A 13,995-nucleotide genomic window follows, 5' to 3' on the forward strand; every position below is an offset into this window, starting at 1 on the left:
CTCTATTAGTCAAGGGCGGAAGGATTTTTTTGGGGGTTGTTATAATAATATAACATAATAAAAGGAGTGTTTGAAATACCTTGCAGATTTTATACAGGGAGTCTTGCCCATCCCCTCCAGTGTCTTTGAAGTAGTCATGAGCCGGGAACGTCCTGTTAATGTCCCGAGTGATGGCACTGTCCTGCGGGGATTCCTAGCAGCGAGGAAAGAGAGCAAACAAAGATTAGACAGTTGTTAAAGAAGAAAAATGAAAATGACTCGCCACATGATGTGGGCATTTATTTCCCCCTGTAAATTGTTTTGAGAGCAGATTGCAATCTGTGTTGGAGCTTTATTGCATAGCACTGAGGTGGAGCTCACCTTGGGTGATGTCAGGTACACATTTGTTAATTTATTTGGCCTCCTGAGGTGGAATTTGTACAAGCTTTTATTGAGGCAAAATGGCCTCGCATTAGTCGATAATGGGAGAAGGAAGAAATAAGAATAAGAATCCATCAAGATGATAATTAATTGGGGAATTTGCTTTCATAAGAATGTTGGGTGTTATTTGAAGATCTTGTCTTTTAGGAATACTATAAATGAGCGTGGGTGATATTAAAAAGGAAAATAAATGATTTATTAGCCACTGCGATTAGCTGACGACTGGTAAAAATAAAATGTAAAATATTAAAATACGGTCATGATACGAAGAGTTTTTGCAGCATTCAACAGCTCTCTATAATTTTATTCATTCAGGAATAATATTCAGATTTTTTTAAAAATAAAAAACACAATTTGTGAACAACTGAATTACTGGACTATATTTTGGGCAAGGTTTTTTTTTTTCCTGATATCCATCAAGACCACAGCGCCCTCCTTCCCTTTGTCATTAAAATCTCTACACCAACATCCACAAAGGAAGAACAGCCAGATGAAAATAAACTGCATCCAAAAAAGAAACACAGGAAGAAAGTAATAGTAAAACTAAAATCAGCTAATGGCGATCACGGTCCGGCATCCGTGTTTGCTACCGAGTACAGATAGGCTCCAAATCTGTTTGTTGTTGTTTACTGTGTCTGTCCAACATATGGCACTGTACATACTGTGCTAAATTCTTCCCATTCTGTCATTCCTGCTTTGCTAATATGACATCAAAAAGCTGATAGTGCAGTAAGCATCTGTACAGTTGAAGCCCAAGGCGATGGCTCTCCGTCTATCTATCGTCTCATTCCGAGGCAAATCTTTGATAATGATGCATTTTACAGCCAGAAGTGTGTCCATGAAAAAGATCCACACAAGTGAATGATAAGCTTGTGTATTTATACAAGCACCACTTAGCTGTTCTTATCGCAAGTGCTGAAAGCTCAGACAAAGACCTTTGACATAATGGCCAATTAGCTTCCCTTCTGTCTTGGTATGAAGCTAGCGTGAGAGGAGAGTGAAAACACAACCAATGTCTTATAGCGGTGGACTTAAGTGCGAGGACGAGCAATAAAAGTCGTTTGCTTTCTTGATATATGGATTTTAAAAATTACACAGCGGTATTACACTGCTGGGGTTTAAATATGAACATCATAAAATGTGATTATTTACACTGATACAGATTTTTGGCCTCAGTTACAATTGGTTGTAGTGTTTTAAGTTGTAAAACTATTTCCAGAACTATGTTCAATCAATTTTCCTCCAAATTTGAGAGCATGAGCAAGTTGATCTAATTAGTATAGCCAACGCCTTTGGTTGGGCCTATGATTAAAAAAATAACTTGATTGTACGAGAATGTAACAAACAGGGGCTCGGTTGTTGTCAAAGCTGTTTGTCTCACCACAAGAAAATAATTATAATTGATGATGAGGATATATGGATTAACTTTTCATTTATAGACATCAAATGTCATAAACACATTTCCAACAAATAAATTGCTGTAATAAATGTTGCATGAGGCTCGTAGAAAACTGCTATGTCAAAATGATTACTTCCTTGGATGAAGGAGAATAAAGGGATTGGGCTTAAGAATCAGTGATGGGAAAATGAAGCTTCAAATTTGCTTCATGAAGCAGTTGTATTTTGTTCTCCACGAGGTGGTGCTGTTTCCATAAAGGAGTTTAAGAAATGGCAAGTCAACAGAGTGCCATCTGGAGGAGTAAATAAATTTCAACTGATTCATGAAGCAAATATGAAGCTTCATTTTCCCAGCACGATTATAATTACAAGCAAGAGGACAACATGTACCCTGATTTTCGACGAATAAAAATCTCAGTAGGGTTGAGCCAAATGCGGCAGTATGCGTACTGTAACGCTGGGAATAGCGGCTCCGAGTTGCACTTCCGTGGGAAGGTTGACTATTTAGCCCTCTATTGTTTATGTCCCTGATTTTGTTTGAGTTAACACAATGGCCGACTTGTCATTCTGTTATTCTTCCTCAGCTCCCCGTTGAAATGCCGAAAGAACATACGGCAGGATATTATTTAAACCCGACGAATTTTCCTTATCGCGTTCTTTCACTTTCCAAAACTTGTTGTAATCTTTGCATAGTCAATCCAAAATATGATTTAAATTCTTCACACACAAGCATCATCACAAACGTTAACCATAATAGCATCACCAAGGACCAACTCCTTCAATCTTACATTATTCAGCCATCCACATAAACGTGCGCTGCCTCATTACCAGAATGCACACTCAGCATTTTACATTCTGGTGCCGGTGCGTTCCAGTCCATTTACATCGCGTGAGCATTTTCTCAGCCGCAATCTAAACTGGCAATTTCACAAATGATTGAAAGCTATTATTCTCGAGGATCTCGCAAAAGAATTCCGTCGGCCGTAAATGTTTGAACACGTCTACTGCGATTAGAAAAAGTAAACAAAGGTCCACAGAGATCAAATGACATTTATTTTCTCAGCACTGATGCACAACATGTACAAAGTTACAATACAAGATACAGTACATGTAGGTAAGCCACCTACAGAGCATCATAAAGTCTTTTGCTATTGGTCAAAAGGGTTTCAGCAAAAACACGTGATTGATTTGATCACAACATTCTCCATCTATCGATTCAAACGAACACGACTCAGTCCGGATATGACGATATGACTTATTTTGGTCAGACTGGACTCTTGTATGTTTTCGAGAGCGAAAATGTCAGCTGCTCACAAACGCTTGGTCATGAGTGTACAATTAGCTTCGTACTGGTGGGTCCTATTTAGATTCTAAAATAAGCACAAAGCAAACTCAATAGAGATTGGGAGACAGATAAGAAAATGGCTGTCTCCAGCTTTCCATGTGTGTTAAATTGGTTCAAAGTGAATTGATTAAGGTTGCACAACCTCTTAAAGTATTTGCACTGGAATCGAATGTAATAATTTAATGATAGTATCTCTTGAGGCTTTTATTTACAAGGAGTCATGCTGTATGTACAGATTGGGGATTTATGAACAAAATATTGACTCCACTTGCTTCCTGACCAACAAACAATCCAGAAAGTAGTGCACATAAAATTTGTTGGCAGCAGCAACACCCGTCATCTGACCTTGAATTTTCTTGAAAGAAAAAAATATTGATATCACTTGTGTAGATTAAAATCTGACAATCTTTTCAAGATTCAAAAAAAATAATAAACATGTTACAGTAGGATCGCCTCGATAAAACCCGCCAAGGGAAAGATGCACTTTCGTAATAAATAAAATCGCAGTTCGGTTCTGCTTTGTTTATGTCTACACAATGAAATAAAACACACACATTCAATATGCCGTTTCTTTACACCGACAATGAGGTGACGACAGAAGGTAGTAACAAACGATTATCATATTTGGCACCGCTTCACAAACGACAGCATTTCGTAAGACATCACGTGAATCTATCACCATGGCGCATAATTACAAAACCGTACACCCACAAAAAAACACTTAAAATATCCTCGTGTGGGAGTGAGTCAAGCAACCCAAGGTGAAACCCCGCGTTGCTTTAATTAACAGTCTTGTTCAGCCATTGGTCGCGTTCTAGTTATACCCCGAGCTGAGTCACCGACACAAAAGCGAGAAGAACACCATGAAATGAAACCATGCAAGTGTGACAAGCTAAATACAATATACAGCAAATGGAGCTTTCTTGGCTGGCTGCTTTTTGCAAATGGAAAATTGACAGCCAAGTCTTTTTCGGTCTAACAGTCACATGTCTACAAAACGGAGCCCTCTTGTCTGTAAAGGTAAAGGTAACGCCATCCCACTTTCAAGGCAACAACTTCACAGTCTTGACCATCTACACCAAAAGTGTAGAACCCCCTCAAATATTTACAAGTCCCCATAGTGGATACCAAAAAAAAAAAAAATCTGTCTTTGGTGTATAACATTAGGTATAAAGCTATATATCTTTTCACGATTTATACTCGTACAATGGATCTATTCAGCTTTCTGAATGTCAAGTTCCAGTAAGCTCCGAGAAGTGAAATGATGATGGGGAACATACAATTCACGCATGCACACGGATACATGCGAGTCTCAGGGGTCGCTTTCCTTTCAAAAGCCGGAGAGAACGGTCTCTTTGTTTTCTTCTTGTGAGTTTTTCTCAAGGTTTTGTGCAAACGCACAGGTACATTACAGCCATCACAATACTGCATCAAACTAACAACAAGGCAGTTTTTCATATTAGGAACGTGAACGTTTCAGCTACGGCGTGTCATCAGACCAACGTCCTCAGGCGGAAGATGTACCAGATTATTAATGCTGTACCAGTTATCAGCGTACATTTCGTGTGAAAACATCCACTCTTGTTTTTTTTTTTTTGCACGGCAAATAAATTCGTGCGATGAAATGAATAAGACAGGAGAGAAAATTGGGCTTGAAAACTGCATTACATGCAAAGAGAAAATAAACAGCAGTTTGGCTAACAGTCAAAGCCTTTCGTGGTCATTCATTAGAAATTTGTTGAAATTTCATCAAGACTGAATATTTTGTCCAAACCAATAGAAAACTGATATAAAACATACCTTATATTTTTCTACTGTTTGTCAGTCATTGATGTACACACAACTGGATTATTCTAAGGACAGAAGGAACGGCAGGAACACCTCAGGGAACTTCAAATTACATAAGAGCTCAGTTCGCCATAATGTTTGTGGATCTGGACTGACAAAATAAGTTAGATACACCAAAGGTTCGACCTGCTCTAAAATCGCATCCATCTCTCACTACTGTCTCTTCCTTGAATGAATGACACCTTGCAGGGTGAGTTTATCCTTCAGCGCTTCACTCTCGGCTCCCTCCTGCTGCCAGCTGTGGCGTGACCACAGAGGACATCTGTGTGACCTCCAAATGCTTAGGAAGCAGCTGTGGCACAATGACGACCCACTATATTTCTTGGTGGAATCGTTAAAAGACGTTTTTTTCCGAGCGGTTCCGATGCCAAATTCCAAGGCTGTTCTACTACACGTGACAGGTTGTGCCGATTCCGACGTCTCCGTGACCGGATCCGTAGGCTGTCCCAGCGCATCCCTGTTCGATGGAGCCGATGAAAGCCTTTTTGGGTTTCCGGACGCTGAAGCCGCGGCCGCCTCGTTGCAAACAGTACGAGCAGAGTCGCTTGAGGCCCTTCCTGAAGGCGGAGTTGGAGAGGCTGTAGATGAGACAGTTGCAGAAGCTGTTGCTGATGGCCAGCCAAGTGGTGAGGAAAGACACTGCGGGGTGGTGGTAGATTCCGCCGCTCTCCAACAGAAAGTAAATGATGTAGGGCAACCAGAGGATGTAGAAGACGCTGGTGATGCGGAACAGCACCATGGCGTACCGTTTGTCCGGGTAAGTCGGTTGTTGATAGTGATGCTGGTGTTTCTGAGGTTTGAACAAGCCGGGCGATTGCTTTTGCTCAAGCTCGCCGTTGTCTTTGTCCAGAGATCCAGATATCAAACCGGGGTCTTGATTGGGTTGGGGTCGATAACGTGCTTGCCGTTCGCTGATCTCCCGAGTGTGCTGCCGGCAGATTTTGAAGATGTTGCCGTAAGTGAAGCAGACGGTGAGAGCGGCGGGTGCGTAGAGAAGGACGACGATGAAGGTTGTAAAGGCCGGTTGGGTTTTCCACTTGAGAGCGCACCACTCCACGACATCGCCGTGGTAACCGGGCTTTCCCCAACCCAGGAATGACGGGAGGAAGATCAATGCGGAGTACAACCAGATGAGGACGATGCAGCAACGCACTCGACACGGCGTTACCATGGCCGCGTAGGTCAGAGGTTGCGTGATGGCGATGTAGCGGTCCACACTCACGCATGCTAACGACGCCATGGAGACAGACTTCAAAACAGACACCAGGTAGCCAAACACCTGACAGGTGAGTTTGGGGTCGAGTCCTTGGAGGTGATGAAGTAAAGACAAGGAGGGGAAGAGGCAGCTGACACCGACGAGCAAATCGGCGTATGCCATGGTCTGGATGAAGGCGCTGGTGGTGTGCTGGCTCAGCAAAGGGGCGCAGTGGAAAACAAAAATGACCACCAGGTTGCCCGAAATAATCAGAACGGTGAGGAGGAGGATAATGGAGACTTCAAGCAGGCAGGTGGTGATAATTTTGGAATAGCTTATCTCAAGCAGGCAAAAGGGAGCGGAGTCGTTTGACAGGTCAGCGGAGCTCTGGTTGAGTGGATCCAGGTAGGAATTCATCATCTCGGGCAGAAGGACGTCTCTCGGGGTCCGAGCTTGAACCCAAGGACTGATTTGGCAGATCCTTGAAACTAACTGCAATGTAGTTTCAATCTAAACCAAATGCTCCATGTCTCAATTCCGTTAATCTGCCACTTCATTTCAAATGCAAGAGGGATGGGAAGGAGGCGATGAAGCCCTCTGAGGCAAATGAACACAAAATGTCGCTTGCTTTCCTCTGTTGAAGAAATAATCCAGTCGGCAGCATATGGGACAGCGACAGGAGTCCCTCTTATATTTTTGTAGTCCACAAAACCCCAAAAACAGCTCCCGGTAAAAAAATCTTTCTTTGTAACATGCTGAAAAAACGAAGCGGTCATCAACGACGCTCTCTAATTGCCGGCAAACTTCCGGATTTCCCCGGCTCTTTCCACCCCAAGTTTCCGTCTCGTCCTTTGCCAAAGTTAACCGCTGAAAGGCGAGCGGTGTTATGAGCGATGTTGAAAAAGCCTGATCGCACACACGGACGCTTAAACACACCTCCGCACCTCAGCTGTTATTTCTATAAGGAGGAGCGGCAACAATATCTGAAGGGGGAACGAGGTGGGCAGGCATACCGATGCTGGACGAACCCTCTTCCTCCTCCTCCTCCTGGTGATGATTTATCCTCCTTTAGTAACAGTCTCTTTCTTACTCCCAGTCTCCCTCCCACTGTCGCTCTCTCTCTCTGGCTCTCCCTCGCTGGAGAAGCAGTGGTAGAAGTCCCTCCCCTTCAAAGTGGCTCAAACCAATCATCAAGAGTAGAAACATGCGGCTGCCTCCATCCCACACTTTCTCCGGCCCGCCCTGCCAACCATTTTTTTTCTGCTCTCATGTGAGCAGTCAGATTATTCTTGCGAGTTAAACACAGAGATGTTTACCTCTTCGTGTCTGACGATATCTTCTAACTGTGCCCAAATAACAGATTTTGAATACCTAATATGAGTGTTCAGTCTCAGTAGTTTTGATATATAAAATTTCATTTAACACAATGACAGAAAAATTGAAAAAAAAACGTGCCAACGTGTCAAACTGCGTGCCAAATATTGCCGAGGGAAAATTAAGTATCTGTACCTGGCATTGTCATTGTGCTCGTTCCCCCAAAATGTAGATAACAGAACAGGAACGAGAGAATTCTACAGGTCACGAAAGTGCAACACGAGTGATTACATTTCACAGCCTCGGGTTGTGTTAATTAACACCGTGAACAATAGCGCAAGGGATAATTCCTCACGACTTAACTTTTCTGTTGTTCGGTAGAAAGACAAAATCATTCTTGTATGAGTTCATCGGGTTCAGAGAAAAGAAATTGAATATTCTGGAAACACACCGCGGTTTGCTAAATCACCAAACACTCAGTCCATCGATCAGCTGCACCGAATACTATTTGGCAGGTAGTAAATACAGCCGCAATGTAGCGAAAAAAAAAAACAAAAACATGACAACAATGCTATGTGGAAAATAATTTTGTTTTGAAAGCTGAGAAACAAATGGCACAAACATATGAAATCTGTAGCTCGCATAAATTCCTTTAAGAGAATTGCAGATGCCGCATAAGATGATTTTTAAAAGCGTCAGCTATGAACATCTTCATCTTCAGACAAGTGTTCATTTTAAACTCAAAAGAACCGGTCAGCTCTTCCTAAACATCGTAATGAACCCGTACTGGATGTTATGATTCCATCTAATTAGGCAGAACCCGGCGCTAAAATTAGACGCCTCATCGGATATTAATAGCCAAACGCGAGATGATCCACATCCTCACTCTAATGACTTTGCGGAGGCTGCAGAGTTTGTCTCGTGCAAAGCAATTTGCCGTCGCGTGATGGAGACCCAAACATTGGCACCAGCCCGCACCTTTCTCTCTACACCCCACCCGGCAAATCCAGACACACTCCTTTGCCTTCACGCACCCCTTCTGCCCATCGCACGAGGAGCTAAAAATAAATGACGGTGAGGAGGAAAGGGAAGGAAAGATAGCGGGGAGAGGCAAGGGAATAAAGCTCATCATCCAAGGGAGGAAGGTGAGAAACAAGTCCGAGATGCTCGGAACAAAATGGCAATTAGGATGGGGTGCAGTCACAATGATGAAGAGGAGCCAGCGTGACATCTTGACACCAGGGCTGAGCACGAGTGCGCTAAGTTGAGTTAAAACTACCCATCATGCCTTGCCAGGCATCAACTGACCGACCGGATGGAAAAAAAAAAAAGTGGCTTTTGCGGGGATTTAAAGATTTAATTTGTTTCCATTTATTTTAATCGGAAAAGATTATTAGGGATAACGAGTGTTTTGAGGTGCGAGCGTGGTTACGGAAATGCTTCATTTTGAGTAACACGATTACAATGTATTATCATTTCTTTATTTTTGAGGGAAACTGAAAAATAATATTGATCTACCACATTTAACCAGAAGCAACCAATTAAGTAAATCCAAATGATTTTTTTTTTTTAAATCTAACAAAGAGAAAAAAAAACAGATGGTACTTTTGAACTTTCTAATCACCATGCGGTTGACATCATGCATTTTTTTTTTTGGGGTGGTTCACAAAAGGCCCTCAGTTCTTTTACCATCCATCGAACTTGTGTTTTATCAAACCTCAGATACCTCTCGGAAATCGGCGTTCCCGTGGCCCAACACGTGGCAACAATACAAGCGCACTGATTCCCGAGTACCCTTAGGTATTGGCAACTTGAGCGTCACAATGGTCTTGTTGTCTTGCCGAGAACAACGTAGCGTTCTCGCTGTTCGTGCAATAACGTATTGGAACAGGTTGGCCTTACACGTACTAGCTTAAGTGTAACTTTCTATTTCTAGCAACTTCATTCGAATGATCTTCCACTAGTGCGCTGCAAAATCATGGCTACAATATAGCCTAATGTATAAAGCTTTTTTTTTGGTAGCTAGCTGGAATGTTAATGAGTCAGCGTTCAAATATAATCTGGTACTTTGAGTTCCTCCGTAGCGGGCAGCCTTGTGTCAGGGTTTTATTGGGAGATGAAAAGGTTACATTTCTAATTGTGAGCACTTTTTCAATGGCCTCATCAGAAATGCCCACGAACAGCATGTTCAGACAAGCTGAGACCAGGTCAAGGGATCAACGAAGCTGCTAGCTAGAACATAATGTGCGTTCGACACAAAAGGGACACACAATGTGCACAAAACTAATTAAAAGCTTGAACATGACTATGGCATGCACAAATTAGGGGGGAGGCGGAGCCTATATTTAAATAATTACTACATGAGAAGGAAATTACAGTGACAATTGCAAAGTGACTGTTAATATAAAATTTTACTGTGTAACATCAAGGCTTCCAAAATCTCATACAAATTGTATGACCTGCGTTCAAATGCAAAGGTTTTACGATCGTTGAACGTACTTTCCATACTATTTCTGACGAACCAGACAAGCTTTGGGTAGACTAAATAAATCGCAAAGTGTCTGTTGGACGAGCCGCACGTGTTTTCCGAAGGTGGAATGCTTTTAAAAACACGTTCCAACATTCTGTCCGGTGGCTATCGAATCAGTAGCACTGCACATCATTGTTATGGCATTGAGAGTGAAAGCGAACATTCCATTCATAGCATTTCAAGTTAATAGAAACGATCTGCATAAACTGTTGTTGGACAGGAAGTGTGTGCAGTTGAAGAGATTCAGAGGAAAAGACTTGGGCATGGGGGGGGGGGCACAGTGGTCAGGCAGTGAGAAGTGGGTGGGGGGGATGGGGGAAGTGGAGGAAAAAGGCAAGACCAACATCTTTTCACCACCTGGGAACCAGCCTCGTGCCCCCGGGATGTTGCCTTTACATAAGCAGACGACAGAGTTGCAGCAAAGCTTAAAGCAGCATCGGCATATTGTCGTGTGTTTGTGGGGGGGAGGGACTGAGTCTGAGTAAGTTACTGATTTTTTTTTTTTTTTTTTAAACATCACAAAGCAAAATGTACAAATGCCCAATTAAGGGCTTTTGCACCACCTCACTTGGGAATCTTGCATGGTTGGACTATGGGGAAATATTCCCAAAATAAAAATCCTGGGATTTTTTTTTTTTTTTTTCCTGAGACACTGTAGGGGGTTTACTACTCTCCAGAGACCCCAGGGGCCTTTCTTTTTTCTTCTATGCAGTGGAGAACAACATTTGTGGCTCCTTTAAATTACCATTATTATTATTAGCAATATTATTATTATGATTATTATTACCCTTGTATTTGTGCTCAAAATATGCGATAAGTCTAAAGACATGATATATGGCTTCTGTAAGTTTAAAGAGACACTAGTGATTGTCTTGTTTTGTCTTACCTTTGTGATAAGGGTGCGGTACTCCTCTACCTGGTGGTCATTGTTGTGGCAACCGGACAAGAGCTGCCAAACTTCCCCGCGGAGTGCCTCGGGAATACCGCTCCGCACCAGAGCAGGAAGCTGCCTGGGTCGCACGGACAAATTCAGATGCCTGGGGAAGATGGTGGAAGAGCAGTGGTCATTAATGGGAACTTCGAAGGCAATTCATTAATTGTGCAAGTGGTTGTTTTGTAGGAAAGAAAAAAAAAAGACAAATGCAACAAAAGCCTTACCACTTAGATAACAAATCTCCCCAAGTCTCCAGGATCTTCTCAGCGCACTCTTTGGAAACATCACCAGAACCGCTGAGTAATGGCTCATCATTGTCTAGACACAAAAGCACATGTCATATGTATGTAACTTACATAACTTGTTACGCAATTTACTTGAAATGAATCAATAACTATGGTATCCTTAACGGCGTGTTATTTTTGTGACCGCAGAGTAACAACAAAAACCATAAAATGCAATTTTTTTATTTATTATTAATGTTATTATTTATTTATTTTATTTAATAATATGTTTGATCAATCTCGATACACATTTATCTTTTTAAATTAAAACTATTAAAATAAATTTACTGTCCTAGCTTATTTAAATTTGACGCAATGTAACCTGTAAACAATAAAAGAACAGAATGTGTTTTAAGCGACCAAGCTGCATCAACCCTCAGGGCTTCTTCCACTGTATTTAACTGCAATTCTTGGAATTGATCAAAAACGCCAAGAGCACGATGTTTTACCCAGAGGACGCACAAATGTGTTCTCGCTACAACTTAAGACTCGTTGTTATAATGTGTTGCGTAACGCCGCAACCTTTAACCCAATGATGCGCCGCCGTTTTAATATCGGCTGTATGTGAAACATGTTATCTATCTAAAGTATAGATGAGAACCCAGGTTCGACTCGCAGCTTGACCTTTTTTTGTGTCTATGTGCTCACAATGTCGATTACCTTCCTCTTCGTCATCCTCGGGCGGAGAAGGAACCATGGAACCGGGCCCGCCGGGAATGATACCAGGACTAGCTGTGGTCTTGCGTTTCTCTCTCTCTGTCTCACTTTCCAAACTCACCACCTCGTAAAGTGTGTCGGTGGAGGGACTCTTCCGCTCCTTACGTTCCATCTAAGAAAAAATGCAGAAGGGGGGGAAAAAAAAAGAAAATCATCAGGGAAAAGTGAAAACAATGGCATTTTTTTACTTGACCTTGATTTATTTGGATAAAACTGCACAGCATAAGCGTAAATACCTGCCGCAGTTTCAGGTAGAAAGTTTCGGTGTGGCTGCGCTTGCTGAAAGGCCAGAAGAGACGATCGTTGGGGGAGCAGACCCGGACCCTCGTCTCCAGAAGGAAACGCACCGGCTCCTCTACTTCGGTAATGACCAGGTCCACCGCTGTCGTCATGTACATGAATTTATCTACAAAACAAGAAGTTAGATATTATTATTCATATCCAACAAATGAATATGCTTTTTTTTTTTTTTTAACAGTAGCTGATGTTAGTCACCTTTGGGCGTTTCCTCATTCACAGCCTGGAACTGGGGAGTGCTGGGGTTCCAACTTCCTGTGATGATGTAAGACTTCCCGTCGGAGCTTTTTCCCATTGACTCCTAAAGGGGCGCAGGTTGGAGGAAATTAGCTCATGCCCACACACAACTAGCTACACATATACATCTTACCAGGTCGAGAAGGTGCATGTCACTGTTCTTGACGTTCTTGCCGGGGCTAAGCAGAAGACCAAAACACCTTGAAAAGAGGCACACATAAAAAAATATATAGTTATATTCGTGGTGGAGTTGACTTTTTGTCAATATATTAAAATCATGGTGAGGTTTTTTTTTTTTTTTAAAACAAGCCCACCCCAAAAATTAAAAAACCTGGAAAAAAAAAGATCCAAAGCTTTAACAAAATAAAATGACATTGCGTAACACTGCACCAGCCAAGTGAGTCAGTTATGAGAATTAACTTCTTCTTACTGTAATATACTAAGATAGTTAGCAGAACATTTGAGGATATTTGACATTTTCATCCTCCTTGCGTACATTTCACAATAACATGCCACGAGGCCGAGATTGATGACACAGTGGAATCTGAGGGCCCATCAATTACCCTCTTAAAAGTGCGCTGTAGCGCATCAACTGGAACACATGACCGCCATGATGTTCACTTGCGAGTGTTCGTCAGTGACAGCGGCAGGATGCTTTCGCTTGAAACCACGACAAGTATTAGACAGCCAGATCTAATGGAAACGGATGAACCCATTTCTGTCATTTCAATCAAATCTGCACGTCTTCCATTCCATGAGTCAAGATCGCTACTGCAAGGTTTGCTCTGTATTTTTAGCGTGTATGTGTGTGTGTGCTTCCTCTTACCGCTCAATAGCCAGTTCCTTATTGGATGTCTGCTGGACATAAATGACAATTTTTTTGTCCATTCCGGCACGCAGTTTGAAGCTCTGCTTGTCCTTGTCCTTTGCTACAGCACTATAAAACGGAAATAAATCAGAGATGAGGGGAAACTCTAATTTGTTGCAGAAAATCTATCGTTGTAAACACGTGGAGGTGAACGGGGAGGAAATAAAAGGGGTCAAAAGATGACTTAAAGCCACAATCACAAGAGATTCCTCTTAATCAGAGCTTCAAGGATGTTATTTCTGGTCTTAATGCATAACACCAAAACAAGAAAGCACGGAAAGAAGGAAGTCATTAGTGATGACGCGGATCAATTCAATTTTAAGCTTATTTTGTGTGACTGGCTTATCTTATATAACCTGAGAAGAAATACGAGAAAAACACAACATCAAGTCTTCGACCTGAAAGTGCCTTTGCCGTCGTCTTCCTTGATTTCCAGGCTGACGGTGAAGGTAAACAAGTCGCTGTCAGGCGTGAGTGGTGCGGGCTGCTGGGACGCCAGCGCCGCTTTCTTGGCTGACCGTCGAAATGCTGTGGCAAAGCTGTACAGGATCCTGCTCACCTGCAGGGAGGGCAGAGAGCACAAACAATGTGGAAAAAAATAAAGATAA

At 42.2% G+C, this 13,995-nt stretch overlaps 2 protein-coding genes across 6 annotated transcripts in view; both read right to left on the reverse strand.

Annotated features, from left to right (window-relative positions):
• Positions 1–13,995, reverse strand: part of rabgap1 (RAB GTPase activating protein 1) — a 33,493-nt gene that overhangs the window by 11,921 nt on the left and 7,577 nt on the right. For all 5 annotated transcript variants that reach the window (XM_088391979.1, XM_088391977.1, XM_088391978.1 and 2 more), the window contains 9 exons: positions 13,786–13,946; positions 13,346–13,456; positions 12,653–12,719; positions 12,481–12,583; positions 12,222–12,391; positions 11,929–12,097; positions 11,209–11,302; positions 10,937–11,087; positions 80–193 (listed from right to left, as the gene is read on the reverse strand). In XM_088391979.1, coding sequence (XP_088248105.1) covers positions 80–193; positions 10,937–11,087; positions 11,209–11,302; positions 11,929–12,097; positions 12,222–12,391; positions 12,481–12,583; positions 12,653–12,719; positions 13,346–13,456; positions 13,786–13,946 — 1,140 coding nt within the window. The remainder of the gene's footprint in view (positions 1–79; positions 194–10,936; positions 11,088–11,208; positions 11,303–11,928; positions 12,098–12,221; positions 12,392–12,480; positions 12,584–12,652; positions 12,720–13,345; positions 13,457–13,785; positions 13,947–13,995) is intronic.
• LOC148389752 (putative G protein-coupled receptor 21) lies at positions 2,539–10,924 on the reverse strand. Its single transcript, XM_088391982.1, has one exon. It carries the CDS (start codon positions 6,624–6,626, stop codon positions 5,400–5,402), a length of 1,227 nt encoding a protein of 408 aa, XP_088248108.1. The 5' UTR covers positions 6,627–10,924; the 3' UTR covers positions 2,539–5,399.

Source organism: Syngnathus floridae, chromosome 12 (genome assembly GCF_059516105.1).
Source record: "Syngnathus floridae isolate MCC-2025c chromosome 12, RoL_Sflo_1.0, whole genome shotgun sequence".
NCBI lineage: Eukaryota > Metazoa > Chordata > Actinopteri > Syngnathiformes > Syngnathidae > Syngnathus > Syngnathus floridae.

What these genes read in the sequence shown, in the direction of transcription:
- LOC148389752 (XM_088391982.1), bottom strand. Translation starts at nt 6,626, where the DNA reads ATGATGAATTCCTACCTGGATCCACTCAACCAGAGCTCCGCTGACCTG.